The 18,715-nt window shown below is 31.6% G+C and overlaps 1 protein-coding gene across 2 annotated transcripts; it reads left to right on the top strand.

Moving 5' to 3' along the window:
• The first annotated feature begins 218 nt into the window (after positions 1-218).
• LOC105461297 (nuclear pore complex protein Nup98-Nup96) lies at positions 219-18,243 on the top strand. Of its 2 annotated transcripts, none has more exons than XM_011707790.1 (20): positions 219-397; positions 2,558-2,627; positions 2,708-2,809; positions 3,397-3,636; positions 3,728-3,928; positions 4,016-4,099; positions 5,247-5,426; positions 7,636-7,763; positions 7,830-8,139; positions 8,224-8,404; positions 8,558-8,669; positions 8,748-8,888; positions 9,133-9,413; positions 9,527-9,759; positions 10,713-10,955; positions 11,304-13,593; positions 15,901-16,212; positions 16,346-16,443; positions 17,429-17,678; positions 17,763-18,243. In XM_011707790.1, the coding sequence occupies exons 2-20, from the start codon at positions 2,597-2,599 to the stop codon at positions 17,953-17,955; spliced, it is 5,610 nt and encodes a 1,869-aa protein (XP_011706092.1). In that variant the 5' UTR covers positions 219-397; positions 2,558-2,596; the 3' UTR covers positions 17,956-18,243. The 2 variants fall into 2 exon arrangements, with proteins under 2 accessions (XP_011706092.1, XP_011706091.1); XM_011707789.1 differs by having other exon boundaries at positions 220-397; positions 2,708-2,935.
• Positions 18,244-18,715: the final 472 nt, after the last annotated feature.

Raw genomic sequence — 18,715 nt, 5'->3', positions numbered from 1 at the left:
GCGCAGCCAATCTGTGATTAGTAATACACTAGTTTTCATATTCTGATTGGTTATGCAAAAGTATGTGTCTCGGCCTACACACCTACACATTTAACAAAGTAAGACTTTATGTCCGCCATTTTCTATCCAACTAGAATGCTGGCCAGTGAGGCCAGTCTCTTATTATAGTGTCTCTAGTAATTGGAAAGTTCGGGAACCATGGTGTTAGGATTGTTGGGAACATTGCGTGTTCCATTTGCCATTTGGTAGTCCTAACTCCTAAACTCGTATTGCTCGTATATATCCAATTCCATTGTATAATTGCGTGTAAATACGTTTGTGAAATTGTCAAATTCGCAGACAATTGTGAAAGATTCGTGCTACATGCACGAATTCAAGTGAATATTAATCTACGCAGGTAGGCAAAGCTTCAAGTATTTGCAATCGAAAATAGCAATTAGCCGTTCAGTCGGGTAGTCTGCCGAGACGTTTACGGTTTTCCTTATCCTCGCGCAAACGAGAATTCTGGGTTAACCAGTTATAACCAAACCGAACTTAATTGCGTATTACGTACTTTTATCGCCAAAACTACGAGAAAAGCGAAGAGACCTCAATGATTTTTATGAAACTTACGTATTTTATGTATTTCGAGACATGGAAAATGGATCCATTAAAAAATATTCTTGTCTTATTTTCTTTTTTTTGTTTATAACTTTGATTATAATTTTGATAAACACAACTTTGCGTAATATTACGTATATTACATTTTGAAAGAAATAACATGTATTTACAATATTTATACTTGCATGCATTACACTATTACAGTGACTTAGTTTACGCCGTTAAATTAATTGATACGAGTATCAAGATGGTGCGGATTAAGTATTTGATACGCCATTATTTACATTGATTTATTTCAAAATAAGTTAGGTTTTTAGATTTTTTATTTCACAAAACTTAATTCTAATTTTAAAGCAACTTTAAAGCATCTTTAACCTAATGCAGCAGTAGCTTAGTTTACACCGAGCACTTGATACGCGTACTAACTGGAAACTTTCTATTAAATTATCTTAATTTCTACAATGCATTTAACGAATGATGTACTAAGCTGATACACTATGCATTAAGATGATTAATTGAATACACATTATGTATACATTTACATGCATTGTCGAAATTGAGAAAATTTAATAGAAAGTTATTAATTAGTACACGTATAAAATGCTCGGTGTAAACGCAAGTAGATCATTACCATGCACTCTAAGATTTTGAAAAGAAAAGATTCATTATCTCTAGCAAATTATTGTCTATAAAGCCAGATTCAACAAATAAACATAAACGGGAATAAGCAATTTGCTTTGATAAGTGCAAATTGTACTGGGAATACTGTAATTTTATTGCAGTGAATTGTTCTATTTCTTTTCTATTTGTTTGCGACAATCAGTTCTGTATACTTTATAACTTATGAAGCATTCAAAGGTATGTTCAAGCCGACAAAGCAGCTAGTCTGCTCACTGAGCGATTGAACATATGATTGGTTTTTAGATCTAATCAATCACATAGAGGTTACAGTCCACTTAATGCTATAAATGTTTTGAAGCAATTCTTTGATTAGTTAGTAAAATTCTTTTTTCTAATTGATTAATCAAATGCTTTGAAGTATTTGTAGTCAATTGAATTGCATTCTCAATCACACAAATAGTTGCTACCAGCTTTGTCAGTTTGAACATGGCCATTGATTTCTTGTTTAATTCTAGATTATTCTAGAACGTTGGTAAAAAGTATAAGTAACTTTTTGTATATATGTGTTTCAAGTATGTTCACATTATTTTTAAAGCAATAAAGTTTTAAAAAAGTAATATATTTATATCTTATTAATATATCTATTTTATTACAATTTTGTAAAGTATTTTATAACAGATTTGTAAATGTGTAATAAAGTGTGATTTTTGTGGTAATCATTTGTGAGATATTACCACTTATGGTGGTTTTAGATATGAATGAAAAAACAAAATATCTCTAATAAAATTTATTAATTTATTAATTTAAATTAATAAAATTGAATTATTGAAATTAATTTAATTTTTTGTTTAAGATATACAGGTTTTTGTAAGAAAACTTTTATTTAAAAAAATTTGTTTATGATTATTAATTATAAAAATAACAGTGTATATATGTAAACCATATATATTGTATGAATATTTCTATGTTTATTTTAAAGTAATACTTGCATAACATATTATATAGAACTGCATGTATAAAAATATGGAACAAAAATCTTTCAACAGATTTATTTTTTTAATCTGAGAATACATGTTTTTAAATTTTTAAGAAAGACATCATAGAATATTATCAATAATTTAATTACTGCACAGAAACATTAATCATTAAATTTATTGTAAAGTAATAATTCTTGCATTAATCAATGTAATAATAATATTAAAATTCTTGATTAATGTAGCAGTTTTCATCTCTTTTGGAATAATACGTACTAATTATAATATAATTGTATAAATAAAATATAAATTATAATATAAAAGAGCTGCCCTATATAATCTAAATTTAATTTTTATTTTAGATTGCTTGAACAAGATTCTGTTGTAATTCGACATTAAATATGTTTGGGCAAACTGGAAATACATCGTTCAGTATGTATATTATATAAGTAAATATTGTCTGAGAGATTTAATTAAGAATATTTTTATTAAAATATATATTTTCTCTTTAGGTGGATTTAGCACAGCAACACAAAACAGTCCATTTGGCCAATCTGCATTTGGTAAACCGATTACTACAACGAGTTTTGGTAGTGGCGCAACACCTGTCTTTGGTAGTAGCAATACTTCATCACTCTTTAGTTCTAAGCCCACAGGTTCTACCACAGGTGGCTTGTTTGGAAATACCACAACGCCACCGGCATTTAGACAGCCAACTAACACTCAACCATCCTTTGGAGGTAGAAATTTATAAACTGTTTCATTTGCATGTACAACTTTAAAAAAAGTTTTCCTGTATGTATATTTGGGCGTGTGCAAAATACTCATGCATCTGAAACATTCTTAATCATATTACATATTTCTTAAAAAAACATTCACTATTCAAGGCTTGAAATATTTTATTGTACAATAAAGTTTTTGACAATTTTTGTTAAGGATTCTTCATAAATATAACAAATAAAAGATAAAAAAATTATAAATTGGATAAAAATTGATCTCTTTTAAAATAATTTATGTCTGTTATACTATTTCCTTTGTTATAAATCATTCTTATATATATTTTATATCCAAATAATTTATTTTATAAATTTTATTAGACAACCTGTAAATATTAAATGTAATAGGCAATCAATAAATAAACTAATTTTATTTACATGTTATATATTGTTAAAGTCTGACAAATATATCTTTGTTTTTACAGGCTTTGGAACAACAAATACAAGTACCAATCTTTTCGGCACCCAACAAAATACTAGTACAAACCTTTTCGGTACAAGTACAGGGACTTCGGCGTTTGGTCAAGCGAACAAACCTGGTTTTAACTTTGGCACAACTTCTGGAACTAATTTATTTGGACAACCACAACAGAATGCACAACAAACTACTCCGTTTGGTCAAGCCAACACTACCACAAATACAAATCTTTTTGGTGCAACCACAGGTAGATTATGAACGTTGTTTGTGTATATCTAAGTAAATCAAAATTTAAAATTTCAAACACTTTGATTTCTCTTTGTTTTCTTCGGTTACAGGTTTTGGCAATACTAACCCGACTACTGTACCAGCTGGTACCGCTGTGAAATTCACACCTGTTATTACAACTGATTCTATGTCAAAGAATGGAATATCACACAGTATTTCAGCTCGTCATTGTTGCATCGCGTCTATGAAGGAATATGAATCCAAATCATATGAGGAATTACGTTTTGAAGATTATCAAATTGGAAGAAAAGGTATGTTGTATAAGATCCATTAATTTTAACACTAAAATAAAAACTAAAATTAATTTTTTTTTCTTATTTTTCCTGCTTTTTTAACAGGTCCACAAACAGGTCTTTTTGGAACATCGGCGCAGACATCACCGTTCGGTAGCACATCAGCTGGTACTAGCACGGCTGGAACAGGTAAGTTATGCAATATAAAATATTTATCAAATAGGGATATTCAGATTAACTCATTAAAACAAAAATTGTGTACTGGCTTGTATTTAGAAATAAATTAGAACTAAAAGGAATAGAGCAAATATGATTATAAATTCTCCATTTATTAAAAACGAGCAAATATGATCATAAATTCTCCGTTATTAAAAACATATTTCCGATTAAAGTAATATAATATATTATTAAAATTTGTATTTGCGGCTGAAGCAGACTTACTACTTAGTTAAAGTTGAAACTCCTCTTTAATATTGTTAAATTAACTGATATTATATTCTAACATCTCTTGTTTGCTTACTTTATTGGCCTCTATTCTTTTTCGTTTTTAATTTAATCTATTAAATCCCAGAATATTCCTATGCACTTTTTTGTTTTAAATCCTTGTATCTTGGAATTTTAATCAAAATTTTCAAGTTGCAATTAGTATTTAGAAGTAAAAGATCTCTTTCTGAAAATAAAGTTGGGGATGAAGTAAAATGTCTAGGAAAAAAAGATATAAAGATTAAAAGTGGAAATAAAAAAGTAATTCCTGTTTCTTTACTGATATATTCAACTAATAAACGATTTTGTCTTGCCTTTTTGAATAGAATAAATTGAATATTTCTTAGTAAAAAAGCAGGGCAATTTTTTTAATTTTCATTTGCAATCTTTGTATATATTTTTTCCAGACATCTTATCTCATCACCAATTAGATTTTCTAAAAGAGCAATTATTTTTATCTCTAAATACCAATTGCGATCTAAAAATTTTGATCAAAACTTGAATTACAAGAGTTTAAAATAAAAAAGCACATAGGAATCTTCTGGGACTTAATAAGTTAATACAGATTAATAAATTGTAGATGTAATAAATATGTTTAAGTAATATCTGAATAAAAATTGAAATTATAGTACCATAAATAATTATATATACTGTAAATATTATATTAAAAACTAGAATATTTAAATGTTTCTACAAATAAATATATAATTCCTTGTTTTGTTTATTTTTATATATTATAAAAAGATCCAAGTATCTAAAAAACATGGTTTGCATATATATACTATTTATACATATAATGTCTATTCTATTATAAAAATAGTAAAGATTTCTCTAACTTATCTATTTATTGAAGGATTTGGATCAATGGCTGGAGGATTTGGTACTACTAGTCAATCAGGATCAACTGGACTATTCGGAAAACCTATTACTAATTTTGGAACACCAGCAACTACAACAACGAACAGTTTTGCATTCAATTCTACGCCAACTACAAATCTGTTTGGTACTAATACTCAAACAAAGCCATTTGGTAGTAAGTTATTTTATTTATCTCAATATATATATATATATATATATATATATCTCTATATCATAAATTTCAACAATTTGTACGTGTTATACGGGATGAATTTGTCTATATAAAGTACATGGTGTAAGTCTCTATGGAGACACTTCTGTTAATATTTTCTCTTAGCAAAAGGAATTTTTGTTCTTACAAAATTGCATCTGAACAATAGTTTTTAAATGAGAGCAATTTGAAATTAACATTTAAGTACTCTAAGTTATGCGAATTAGAAATGCATTGGACATGTTGCTGTTTTTTCTCTGAACATTTCATAATAAATATGCATGATATATAAATATCGCTACTTTTAATACATCAAACTACTTTTTAACTATTTCTAAATAACTGAAAGTAAATTGAATGTAACTGTTAATTTGCACAAGAAAATCTTATTTGTAGAATAAGATATATAAAAAAAAATTTCTCTTACAAGTTTGTATTTAAAATAGTGATATTTAGATATCATACATAATTGTTATGAAATTTAGAGCAGGAATTCAAAATATGAGTCACAACTCACTGGTGCCTTGTGAATCAACTTGATGAGTCATGAAAAATTTTAGAATTACAAATTATACACTTCTTTATTTCGTGTGTCTGTGCAAACTTACGCATACAAGCTCTTTATTTCGTACATATTTGAAATTGGATATTTAATTTGATAAGAATCAAAAGTAAATAATCAAATCATAGTTTATTTCGAAGTAATAATATATTCGATAACTGTAGTTTATTCCGAAATAAACTACATATAATTATCGAATCAATTCTTTGTATCTGAAAACAACTTATCAAAACTGACATCAACATAAAAAAAGCTTATTCTTCATACATCTTATTATGTATCTTAGAAATAAAATTATATTTAATAAAAAATTAAAGATTAACAGGAATACTAATATAAATAATGTATATTAATAAATGATTAATTTATGATAATTTACCATTTTGAAAAATGATTCATACAAGTTTAGAAATCCTTGCTTTAGAAAAATAATAAAATAGCATATAGCATTATTGCAATTAATTTATACATAACTTAGAACGTTTATTCATATTGTATGATTTTTTTACTATTTATTTTATTAATAAAATTTTATACTTTATTAAAGATATATATTTTGAAATATGAAGTAAAGTATAAAATTTATTTGTTAGCTTTAAATTGTTTTCTTAATTATACTGTACTTTTTATTCCATATGTTCAAATTTTAAGGGTGACTAGTCACCGCGGCCATATTGAAATCGTGCTGTCATAAACGAGTAATAAAACATAAAAGTTTGTTACGTGCTATTTTTAAATAAAGAAAATTTAGAAATAACAATTCGCTTTAAAAATGGGCAGAAATTATCTTTTTCCCTCCTGACAGCCAGTAAATAGTCGTAAAAAGTACGTAAAGTGAAGTTTATTCAGGCAAGAAAACTCACGGTTTGACAACTGTTGAAAGGAGTGAAAAAGATACTTTTGTGTATAAAATAATAACTTCAGTTTCTGTTTATTTTTACGAATTTGATAAGTACGAGACAAATCACATTTTCATTATTAAGCACAATTAAGCACATAATGAAGAAATGGCACGCAACACAAAATTTGTCGTTAGCACTTTTCACAATAGGTCCGTTATTCTCTTCATATTCGACTGTAATTGAACAATTTTTACTGCTTATGATATCGGCATACAACATATTTTGTAGAATTATCACGGTTTATAATTTATAACACCAACATATGACGTATTATAGAACGGGTCTATTACGATAAACAAGCTTCTAATTTCTATCGCAATATAGTGTTGCCACCATTAAGGCAGAGTTTGTGGCTGACTAGTCTGGAGTCTTAAGCTATTTTGTATATATAAATATTCTTTTTCTTTTTAATTATCTTAGATTTATATTTATTATATTAATTATACGTAGATATATATTTATATTTTAATACATTAAAATTAAACGTATATAATTAATATTAAAATATGTAGTAATTATAAAAAGTATTGAAATTATTGAACATACACGTCGATCCATGCATATGTATAGAAATATGTTTGTAACAATTTTTGAAGGAGAGAAAATTCAAATTTTTTATTTTTTCAATATTGCATGATTTTCTGTTTAATATTTATTTGATTAGTAAAGTAAAAATATATTTTTAATAAAGTATAAATTTTATTTATAGCAGCTGCCCCGACGCCGCTTTTTGGTACCAGCAGCACTAACCAAACTGCTGGAACAGGTTTTGGTAGTATTAATACTGGACAGAATACAGGATTTGGTTCTGCATTTGGTTCTACACAATCTAATCAGGTAATGTATAACATATGTGAAAATCAATAAAATATATATAAAATGATACTTATACTTTGTTTATAGAGCATTGGATTATTCAATCAGAACAAGTCTGCTTTCAATATTCCATCAACGTCAACTAGTACTGGTTTTACTGGTTTTGGTCAACCGGCTACAAATACCACCACACCATTGTTCGGTAATAAAACTACTACCACTGGGTTTGGAACAACATCCACGTTTGGCGCAGCTGCACCTTCCACATTTGGAACTAATACAGGTTTCAATTCTGGCTCCAATACCGGATCTTCATTGTTTAACTCGTCGTTTAAACCAGCTGGACAAACATCGGGATTCTCTTTCGGAACTACACCTGTGTCTTCAACTGGGCTTGGTAATTATTCTTTTTGTAATCCAATTTACGTATATTATCTAAATCAATATAGTTAATGTTATGTAATGTACGTGTATGTTATAGGCACGAATACTGGTTTAAGCTTGGGCAGTTCTTCATTGTTTGGGCAACAAAAGCCAGGCAGTCTGTTTGGAAATACCGGAAACAATACGACATTTAACAATCCTGGAACATTTGGATCTTCTACTTTTGGAACAAGCTCTAATATGATGTCTGGAACAGGAATGAGCTTACTCAATGGAGGGTAACGCGATGTTTACACTTTATACTTTAATTTTATTCTTTCTTATTAATGTCTCTAATTTTATTAATATTTTCAATTAAGAGCCTGTTTGATTATTTAAATGTTTAATAACTAGATGAATAGAGTTATATAGATGTGTTTTATATATCTTAGGATGACATCAAACCAAACTAAAACAAATGGTTCAGTACCAGTACATCAGCAAATCTTGGCTCTCGTTTCCGCACCATTCGGTGATTCACCATTATTGAAGAATCTTTTACCAGTAAGTATCTGGTAGACTTAAAATAATCCTGAAAGAAGTATTATAATTTATTTTTTATTGCAATGTATATCTTTATAGGCATCTGGAAAAACCGAGGAACTCTTAAAACCTACAAATCCAGCATCGAAAGTACTGAATAGTCCGCAATATAGAGTTACTGCCAACAATAAATCACCGAAAATCAAAGCAAGAGTCGTCAGTTCTGCACAGCTATCTAAGGTAAATTAAAGAAGTTTTTAAATATTTGATTGTAAGTAAAATTAGTAAATTTTTAAATATTTCATTTTGGGATGTAGTCGCAAAGTATTTCTTTTATTTTCATTAAATATAATTAAATATATTAACAATAATATTAACAATAATATTATTTACAATAATATTAAATATTTATTATTATTAAATATAATCTTTTATATTATCATGGAATACTAAATATTTTTTTTTTCTGAAATACTTATTTCAGAAATCCTTGTTTGATGGTCTCGAAGAAGAGGATCCTGTGATAACTGAAGCTTTTCAACCTCGGCCAAGTGCGAAACGTTTAGTATTACGACCGAAGTCAGCATCAAATTCTACGATTCAATCTCCTACAGAAAACGGGGAATCCGTGACAAGAAATGACACCACAGATGATAGGGCAGATACAAACATAGTTCACAGCAACAATATTGAAGTAAATGATAAAGAAAATCATAGCCAAGAAAATAATCGACTTGCGAACGATCGACGGTCATCTACATCTTGGTAATGCAATAACATTTTTCGGATACTTTCATAATACCTCGAATTTGCTTTAAAGTTATCGCAAACATTAAGAGAGATGTAAATTTCAATATCTTTAAATGTAATTTACACAGGTTGAAGTCGACACTTCCACGAAAGAATAAAATTTCCGATGATGAATTGTTCGAAGGACAGCGATCACCCTTTTCTGGAACAAATACATCCGAAGAAGTGAATAATACGGTGGCCGAATTAAGATCGCAAAATAATATATCAAATCATTCAGAAACAATTAATTTGACTGAAGTGCCGCTAAATTCTACTTTTGATGAAAAAAATTCCGTGAACCTTACCATGCAAAATGCAGGTAAACTATTAATTGAATAGTATACAATTATTGTAGTATAAATAATTATATTAATATATATTATATCGTAATTTATTGTAATATACAATATTACAAATTATTATATACAATTAGTTATTGTTATTAATTACATTACTTCACAAAATTAAAGGATTACCTTCTATCCTCTAAAAGCATGCAAATTACAAGATAGAGTAACTTCGTCAAAAATGATCATAAAAAGATTTTTTTAAAGCATTTTACAGCTTGAAGTCTCTACTTTTCAAATTAATATTTTAGAGAGTAATCGATTAACTGATTTTTTCAGAGCCGCTTAGATACAAATGGAGATGTGACAAATCGCAAGATTTTTTCCGAACTCTGCAAAGTTCCATGGCGTGTAATAAAAATCACACACAAACGCGGTATACAGCTTTCGAAAGAATAAATCTTTTTCTTTGATTTGCTTTTTTGTTGAGCAATTTTTTTTTACAGAGTTATTCAATATTGAAGCAATTTTTTTGCTGTAAAAAAAGCTGTACATCGCGTTTGTGTACGATTTTTATTTCACGCTATGGAATTTCGCAAAGTTCGGAAAAAATTTTGCGATTTGTCGCATCTTCATTTGTGTATAAGTGGCTCCGAAAAAAAATAAGTTAATGGGTTACTTTTTAAAATTTATTAATTTAAAAAATGGAGACTTCAAGCTGTAAAATGCTTTTAAAAAATCTCGCTATAATCATTTTTAACGAAGTTACTCTATCTTGAAATTTGCCTTGTTTTTGGGGGTAAAACAGGTGATTCTTTAATATTGTGACGTAGTATATTTAATTAATATTATTCTTTAAATAATGTATTCTACATTAATTAAGTGGTTAATTAATTTTCAAATTAATTAAACAGAAATTTTTTTTTTAATGAAATGAGAGATTCTTTACATGTTTTTTTCTTAATTCTTGTTTTTTAATTCTCAGAATCCGGCCAGGAAACAGACGAAAGTTCATTTTCGATGTTACAATCAAACTGGACCATGAACATGGCTAAAGTTACATTACGACGAGCAGGCTATTATACCATTCCATCGCTCGATAAATTGGACGATTTTGTTTGCGGCGAGACGTGCATCATACCAAACTTTACCATTGGTCGCGAGGGTTATGGCAATGTATACTTTCCGGATTCGTTTGATGTTTACGGCTTAAATCTTGATGAAATCGGTAATTTGTATAAATGTATTAATTTAATATATTTTTTTATAATTTTTTGTGAATATCACATTACGTTATTTTCATTAAATTAAACTTGCAATTGATTTATAAACATCTTTCTTTGAAAGAAGAATTATGTAATGTTTTGCTTACAAGTCAGTATGACGGGTTGCCTATTCCTGCAGGCGCGCAAGGTTCACAATTGCGTAGACTTCGGCGGCAGATGTACCATTGAATATGCCATCGAAATCTCTGCAGTTGTGAACGATTTTGCGCTTGCATGAATAGGCAATCCGTCGTACTGACCTGTAAATAAAACACTCGGTACATTGACTGATATTACGTTTGCCATTGCAGTACATTTCCGTCATAAAGAAGTAATTATTTATCCCGACGACGAAAAGAAGCCGCCAGTGGGACAGGGCTTGAATCGAAAAGCACAGGTCACCTTAGACAAGGTATGGCCACATGACAAGTCGCTGCACGAGCCGATTACAGATCCGCAGCGGCTTGCCGCAATGAACTACGAGGGAAAATTGCGTAGAGTATCCGCGAAACACGACACCCGTTTCCTCGAGTATCGACCGGAGACCGGCTCGTGGGTTTTCAAAGTCGACCACTTTTCGAAGTACGGTCTCAGCGATTCAGACGAAGACGACAATCAGATGCCGTCGACCTCGGAAGCGAAGAAATTGAAGGGATTTCCCGCGACCATACAGAAGGGTAAATCTATCGATCCGTCGGTGGCGATGAATAAGGAATCAATCAATGGAACGATTAATGGAACGCTCGATGGTACGAAGATCGGAAACGGCAAGCATCTGAACGAGGTCGACAGTACTTTTTTAGGAAAAACCCCATTCAACCGTTTTGCCTACGAGCGAGGAATGATCGTCAGCCCGGAAACCTCGTTTAGCCATTCCGGTTTCATTCCCGAAGACTATAATTATGAAAAACGAATGACTATTAGCCCGGTTGGCGATAACGCCCGCGTCGCCGGTACAGACAGCCATAAATTGCAGCTGATGAAAGCGAGCTTCTTCGACGTGAACGACGAGGATTTGAACGAGGAACCGAGCAATGGCATATTCCCCTCCGTACAAAAAACCCTGATACGCTATTTCCCAGATGTTACGGAGGCCAGGAACGATGAGACTCCGTACAACACTACGACATTACGAGCAACTCTTGTCGCAAATGAGACACTATTCTCTGCGTGCCCGGAGAATGTGATTTACACGTCGAATAAAAAATCGCACTTACCTTACGTCGGCGTCCGGGACAAACAACTGATTGCCGAGAAAGCTATTCCACCACCTACGGTCACGCCGGTGACGAGCGTGTTGAAGTATCACTACGAAGTCGTACCGCTCAAGGAGTCCCGATTGAACAAGTTGCGATTTCGTTGCGTTGCCGATACTGGTATATACATGGGCAGGACATTTCGACCAAGTTGGGGTGCCGGTTTAACATTGCTGTCTCTAAGTACGCAGGAGCAGGCAACCAAGATGCAGCTGAGGAGCACATTCAGCCAATTGAGCCGTTACGTCTCCGGTCGTCTCACCGACGACGTCTCATCGACGGTAATTGTTCAACGCCTGCAAATTCTGGGTGGCGACGAATACGACATGAAGATGTTCAAAGACAGTATAGAATGTCACTTAAGAATCCAATTGGAGCATTGCGTAATGGGTCACGATGGTGACTGTCCCACATTCGACGTAGCGACCGACAGCGCGAATGAAGCATTGCAACTACACTGTACGCTGGCGCAGGATCTTGTGGAGAAGGAGCAAAGACCGTGCGAGGATGCCAATGACGAGCAGGTGCAGTACGGCAGCGCCACCGAGAGATCGTTCCGTCAGTACGCGAGTATCGTGTGGGCTCTGTGCATGGCACTTTGGGGAAATTACTCCGAATTACTCCAAATTACTCAGAATACGACTGGTGCCAACGAGGAGCACTATAACGTCATGGTAAGAAGGGAGGCCGTAGGCGTGTGGTTGAGGAATGTGGTACAGAAAACGGTCGAACGAGAGATCGAAAGCATCAACAGTGTGAGTAAGAATTCTCACGAGAAGACAATATTGTCGCTGCTCTCTGCTTGCAAGCTGGAGGAAGCTTGCCAGGAAGCGCGGAAGGCCGGGGATCACTGCCTGGCGTTGCTGATGGCGCAACTACGAAGTGGCGCGACAGTAAAAAAACTGATCAAGCAGCAGCTCGCGTTATGGCAGGAGACCGACGTGGATGAGAATCTCACGATCGATCGTTTGAAGCTGTTCATGTTGGTGGCGGGCGAACCGCTCATCTCCAGCAAGCATGGCACTATCAATGTGTGCGAGGATCTGGATTGGAAGCGGGCCTTCGCCATCCATCTGTGGTACTTATCGCCGCCGACTTGTTCGATCACTGATGCATTGGACCTCTATGAAGCGTCGTTCAATACGACGGAGGCTCAAGCGTACGCAGCAATTCCTAAACCCGAGTACAGAGAAAACGACTATGACGCCGAGTTAAATAATGGCAATAAGCAGATACACGATCTCTGCTATCATCTTTTAAAATTGTACTGCACGGGAAATCATGATCTGGGCGAGCTTCTGAATCCGCTGTCGTACACCGTCAATCCCTTGGATTACAGATTGAGGTAATTTTGTATTAATAATATCCCAGTAGGGACAGTACAATAAGGCGCGTTATATATTTATAAAATCGAGATAAAATCAAATCTAATAATTTATTTTTATTTGATTAAATGCTTTCGACGTTTACACAAATTCGTATTGCGTGCGTGCATGCGTAAAAAATAAAAGCGAACACGAACATTAACTTGCAGGTGACGATGTGTAAATAATACTGTTTAACACAAAAATGCACAAAAGTAATAATTTTCCGTAGTTTTTTATGAGTACGATTTTGTTTATCAAATTGCTTTATTATATCACAATTTTTAGAAATTTGTGATCAAAGTTGCAACAAAAGAGAAGTACACATTCGAGCTGACATTTGTTTGAAGTTAATATGCGTGTGTGTGCGTATTACGCATAACTTTGTAAGATGTTAGCTGAAGGTGTTCTTTATTATTGTATTATACATAAAACGCTTAAAGATTGAATTCACAAGAATAAACTTATTGCATAGTTGACTCGTTTTAAACTAATTGTAAGATTCTCTCTTGACCACGCTATTCGCTTAACTCGCTATTGTCTCTAGCCATATCTCTCTTCCTCCTTCTCGGTGTTTCCTATCATTAGCTTCTCATAAAAGACTGCGCATTCACATGTGGCAACTGAAGACAATATTGAAGGAGGTATACATAGTTGGTTACTCTTTACATATTACACAAAAAAGGCTGCTTTTTCTCTTCGTCACCAACTGTACAATTGAATGAGCAAATTATCTGACTAACTATTGCCCTCTTTTATATAGTACTCAACAAAATTAAATAATCACCTGTTCTATCCTTCAAAAACAAACTTCACAAGATAGAGTAATTCTTATCAAAAATTATTATAACGAGATTTTTCAAGAAACATTTTACAGCTTGAAATCTTCACTTTTTAAATTGATACTTTAAAAAATAACCGATTAATTGATTTTTCTCTGAATCGCAGAGATATAAATGAGATGCAACAAATTGCAAAATTTTTTTCGAAATTTGCAAAGGTTTATGGCGTGAATTAAAAATTGCATACAAATGCGATTTACAGCTTTCGAAAGAATGAATCTTTTCCTTTAATTTGCTTTTTGTTGTACGATTGAACATTGTATGATTTTTCTTCATCGAGTTATTCAACATTGAAGCAAGAACGATTCTTTTGTTTCAATGTTGAATAACTCGGGAAAAATCGTACTACGTTCAACAAAAAAGCAAATTAAAGAAAATAATTCACTCTTTTGAAAGCTGCATATTGCATTTGTGTACAATTTTTAATTCACGCCTTAAAACTTTGCAAATTTCGGAAAAAATTTTGTGATTTATCGCATCTCCATTTACATCTATATAACTCCAAAAAAAAAATCAGTTAATCATTTTCTAAAGTATTAATTTAAAAAGCGGAAACACACACACACACACACACACACACACACACACACACACACACACGCACACACACGCACACACACATCAAGATGTAAAGATGTAAGACACTGTGGTTTAAAGGACCCAAATTACAAGCGGAGAATTACAAGATCTATCGATTTTTGTTCAATAATATTTTGATAGTATATTATGGAATATTTTTAAATTATATTATTTAGATTTTTTTAGGTCACGAAGTATATAATTAATTTGATGTCAAAGAAATCGATAAACTCAAAATGACGGAATCAATATGGCTATCAATATTAAAATTTTAAAAATGTTTAAATTTTTAGAATAATTCATGTATAAGAATTTTTTATACAATTTAAATTAAATTATTAACTTTGATATCAAAATAACATTCAGCGATTTGAAAAACCTTCCTCAAGTTTGAATAATTAAATAATATTTGTAGCAGAGATTCCCACCCTCTTAATAGCTTGTATAATATCGCAATTTGATGCAACAGATCTTATATTAATCATAAATATCTTTTTATAAAAAATCAACACAAATTTCTTTTTAAAGGCTGAATTCTAGCAACATACATAGTTTTGATTGCAATAAAATTTTTCTATTACGTTGCATATTGTAATTATAATATGATAAATACACTAAGATAGCTCTTTTTTGTAACTTAAACTGCAAATTATTCAAAATTATGACGTAATAGAGCATTTTGATAAATAGGATATTTAGCACCCAAAAACTACAGAAAATAATTGTATTAAAAAATAATTTTTTATTGAACAGTGTAAATATGTTTAAAAAGTTGTGCTCATTAACAAATTGTTTCAATCGTTTTTATAATCATTTTCAGTATGATTACATAATTTCTCTTATATGTATATATTATCTTCTCGATAGTTGGTTGATGCAACAAACGCTCGTGGCTTTGGGCTACACGCATCTCTCCGATCACGTTGCCGCATTGACACACACAAACTTTGCGACTCAATTGGAGGCACATGGACTCTGGCACTGGGCGATCTTCGTAGTATTGCATCTACGAGATTCATCAAGGCGACGAACTGCTGTGCAAGATTTGCTGTTACGTCACATAGAAATAGACGACACTCCGGAATATGTGAAGCATGAGCAATTCTTGAAAGAAGAGCTTGGTATATCATCGATTTGGATTCATCAAGCCAAGGCTATCAAAAGTAGCGTCAATAAAAGGTATTTAACAATATATTTAGATATAGGTACTATAAATGCACTCAAATAAATCTAAAAAAGAAGTGATTGTGAATATCTGTTAATTAGAAAATAATATTTTGGGCATATTTAGAGAAAATCGACACTTTTGCAGGTATGGCGAAGCAGCTTGGTACTACATCCAGGCGGAACAATGGACCCAAGCCCATGAAATTATTATAGAGCATCTGGCAGCCGATGCTATAATAAATGGTATCGTTTTCTTTTCTTTCTATACAGAGTTTTCGAAAAGTCCGGCAAATTATTTCAAAAATGAAACTTTAAAGAAAACTATTAAATGGAATAGTACTAAGTAATACAAGTATAACAGTTTGACCTTGGATTAAGTTTTCAAGGAGATTATCTTGAGTTTTTAAATGGAATCTTATTTTTATTGCATATTCTCGGAGTAGTTGTCGAGATATTTTCAAAACACATGATCAAGAGCATTTTTTTATGATCTGTGTTTCGAAAGAACTTTTTAAATGAGTTTTCCACGTTTTAATTTTTGTGATGTTGAGTACATGCTTGTTATTCAATGTAGATTCCATCGTTTCGTTATATCGACGATATTATGTCGACTTACCCATTTATCTTAATTAAAAAATTGTCTCATCTGTAAAAATAATATTTGTTAAATTAGGATTTAATTCTTTTTATTATTAATTTACTAAATTTAATCTGATGATCAAAATCATTATTTAATAATTTCTAAATCAAGTGAACTTGTATGGATGAAATTTATCCTTTTTTTTTTTAAGTTACGCACTGACGCAATACATTTATTTTATATTGTTTCGCGATCTTACGAATAGATATAATGGATTTTTTTATAAAGGATTGTAAAATTACTTTGTCCACATTGAACAGATTACAACTTTAAAAACTCAAGAAATTCTTTATGTAAAAAATAAGTTTTTGAATGATCAGAATCTCGAAAATGTTTCGACAATTATTACGAAAATAAAAAATAGGGATTTTATTTTTAAAAATCAAGGTGATCTTGAAAACTTAGTCCAAGGTCAAATTGTGTTATACATTATCTATCTAATGCATTATTTAATATCCAGTAATTTTTCTATTTAGTATTTTTCTTTAAAGAATTTGATTTTCGAGATATCTTGTCTCGTGATTTTTTAAACACTCTGTCTCCACGCCGTATATTACAAATAATTTTATTTAATATTCTATGTTGCAGAAAACTATGAATATTTGAAATCATTGTTAAGCTCACTAGTACCAATCGAATGTAGCGGCACGATTAGCGGATGGTCTCATCAGGGACAGCTCTTGTGGGAGTATATGGAAATAACCAGCGAGATTCAGAGCCTGTTAAAGTCCGCTCCGGATTACTGCGGACTAACTTATCAACTGGAAGCGCTGAAGCCTCGATTAACGAGCTTGTGTCAGAAAATTGACCAGTTCCCATGCCCAACTGCTAAACACAGGTACATATTATTGCCAATATACATTATTGCAAGCCGTTGTTTCTTCGTATAGTGTGCTAAGACATTTTTTTTCGTATTTTCTAGATTGTGCCAAGCCGAAATTGCGAAGAGGACTCTACACTTAGCTAGAAATATGCTGTTGCTGCAGAAAAATGAGCAGAGATCCGTTACAAAGTTGTTGTTTCGTCTGATATCTCAACTACCGTTACCGGAAGATTATGCACAACAGGAACTGCGACCCATTGTTAATATGCGTGTAACAGAAGTGATGCCGTAATTCAAATGCGAAATAACGCACATAAGTTAATAATTGATCGGTCACGTAGTTGTAAAGTTCATTTAACGGAGAGAGTCCCATTTTTATATTTTTTTTCTTGCGCACGCCTGTAAAGCTGTAATTTCACACAGAAAGTAAGCATGAGGTTTGAAAAATTTTTCGATAATCCTGAATATAATGTATACAAATAGCTGGTCGCGGTAGTAAATTGCGCGATTCCTACAGTAGATTTGTAAACTTGGAAATTATAAAACTTAGCAAAATACATTAATATGTGATACTATTTAAGTGTTTCTTACATTTTTAATCAATTTATGCACAAAATTGTCTGATGATTTAAGAAACGTGTATGACTAACTATATGAAGATAATCACGTATAATCGATCACGGTTGAGAGGAAGTATGGACGAGAGATATTTCTGTATTTTGCATAGAAATATTTCTATAGTAGTAGTATAGTTCTTTCTGTATAATTTAATATTGTTGCGCCTGAATAACAGACAAGTTATATTAGATATCTAACAAGGGACCCTTACAAACTGCACAATAGCTACAGCATAGAGAAAATTATCCAAGCATCTTGACTCCCTTTGGATCACTTTCCACCCAAAAATTAAACCGGAAATGAAATAAATATAAATAATAAAATAATAAAAAAAATAAAATAAATAAAATAAATTTTTTTTTAACTTTTCGATAAATTATCCAAGCATCTTGATTCCCTTTGGATCACTTTCCACCCAAAAACTAGACCGGAAA

The sequence above is a fragment of the Wasmannia auropunctata genome, unplaced genomic scaffold, assembly GCF_000956235.1.
Source record: "Wasmannia auropunctata unplaced genomic scaffold, wasmannia.A_1.0 LD294819.1, whole genome shotgun sequence".
NCBI lineage: Eukaryota > Metazoa > Arthropoda > Insecta > Hymenoptera > Formicidae > Wasmannia > Wasmannia auropunctata.
The sequence above is the reverse complement of the archived record's forward strand: the minus strand, read 5'-3'. Positions and strand labels throughout refer to the sequence as shown.

Excerpts from the sequence above, each read along its gene's own strand:
- LOC105461297 (XM_011707789.1), top strand. The coding sequence starts at position 2,597 with ATGTTTGGGCAAACTGGAAATACATCGTTCA. Across the intron at positions 3,929-4,015 it reads TTATCAAATTGGAAGAAAAG|GTCCACAAACAGGTCTTTTT; the intron begins GTATGTTGTATA and ends CTTTTTTAACAG. Across the intron at positions 13,594-15,900 it reads CCCTTGGATTACAGATTGAG|TTGGTTGATGCAACAAACGC; the intron begins GTAATTTTGTAT and ends TCTTCTCGATAG.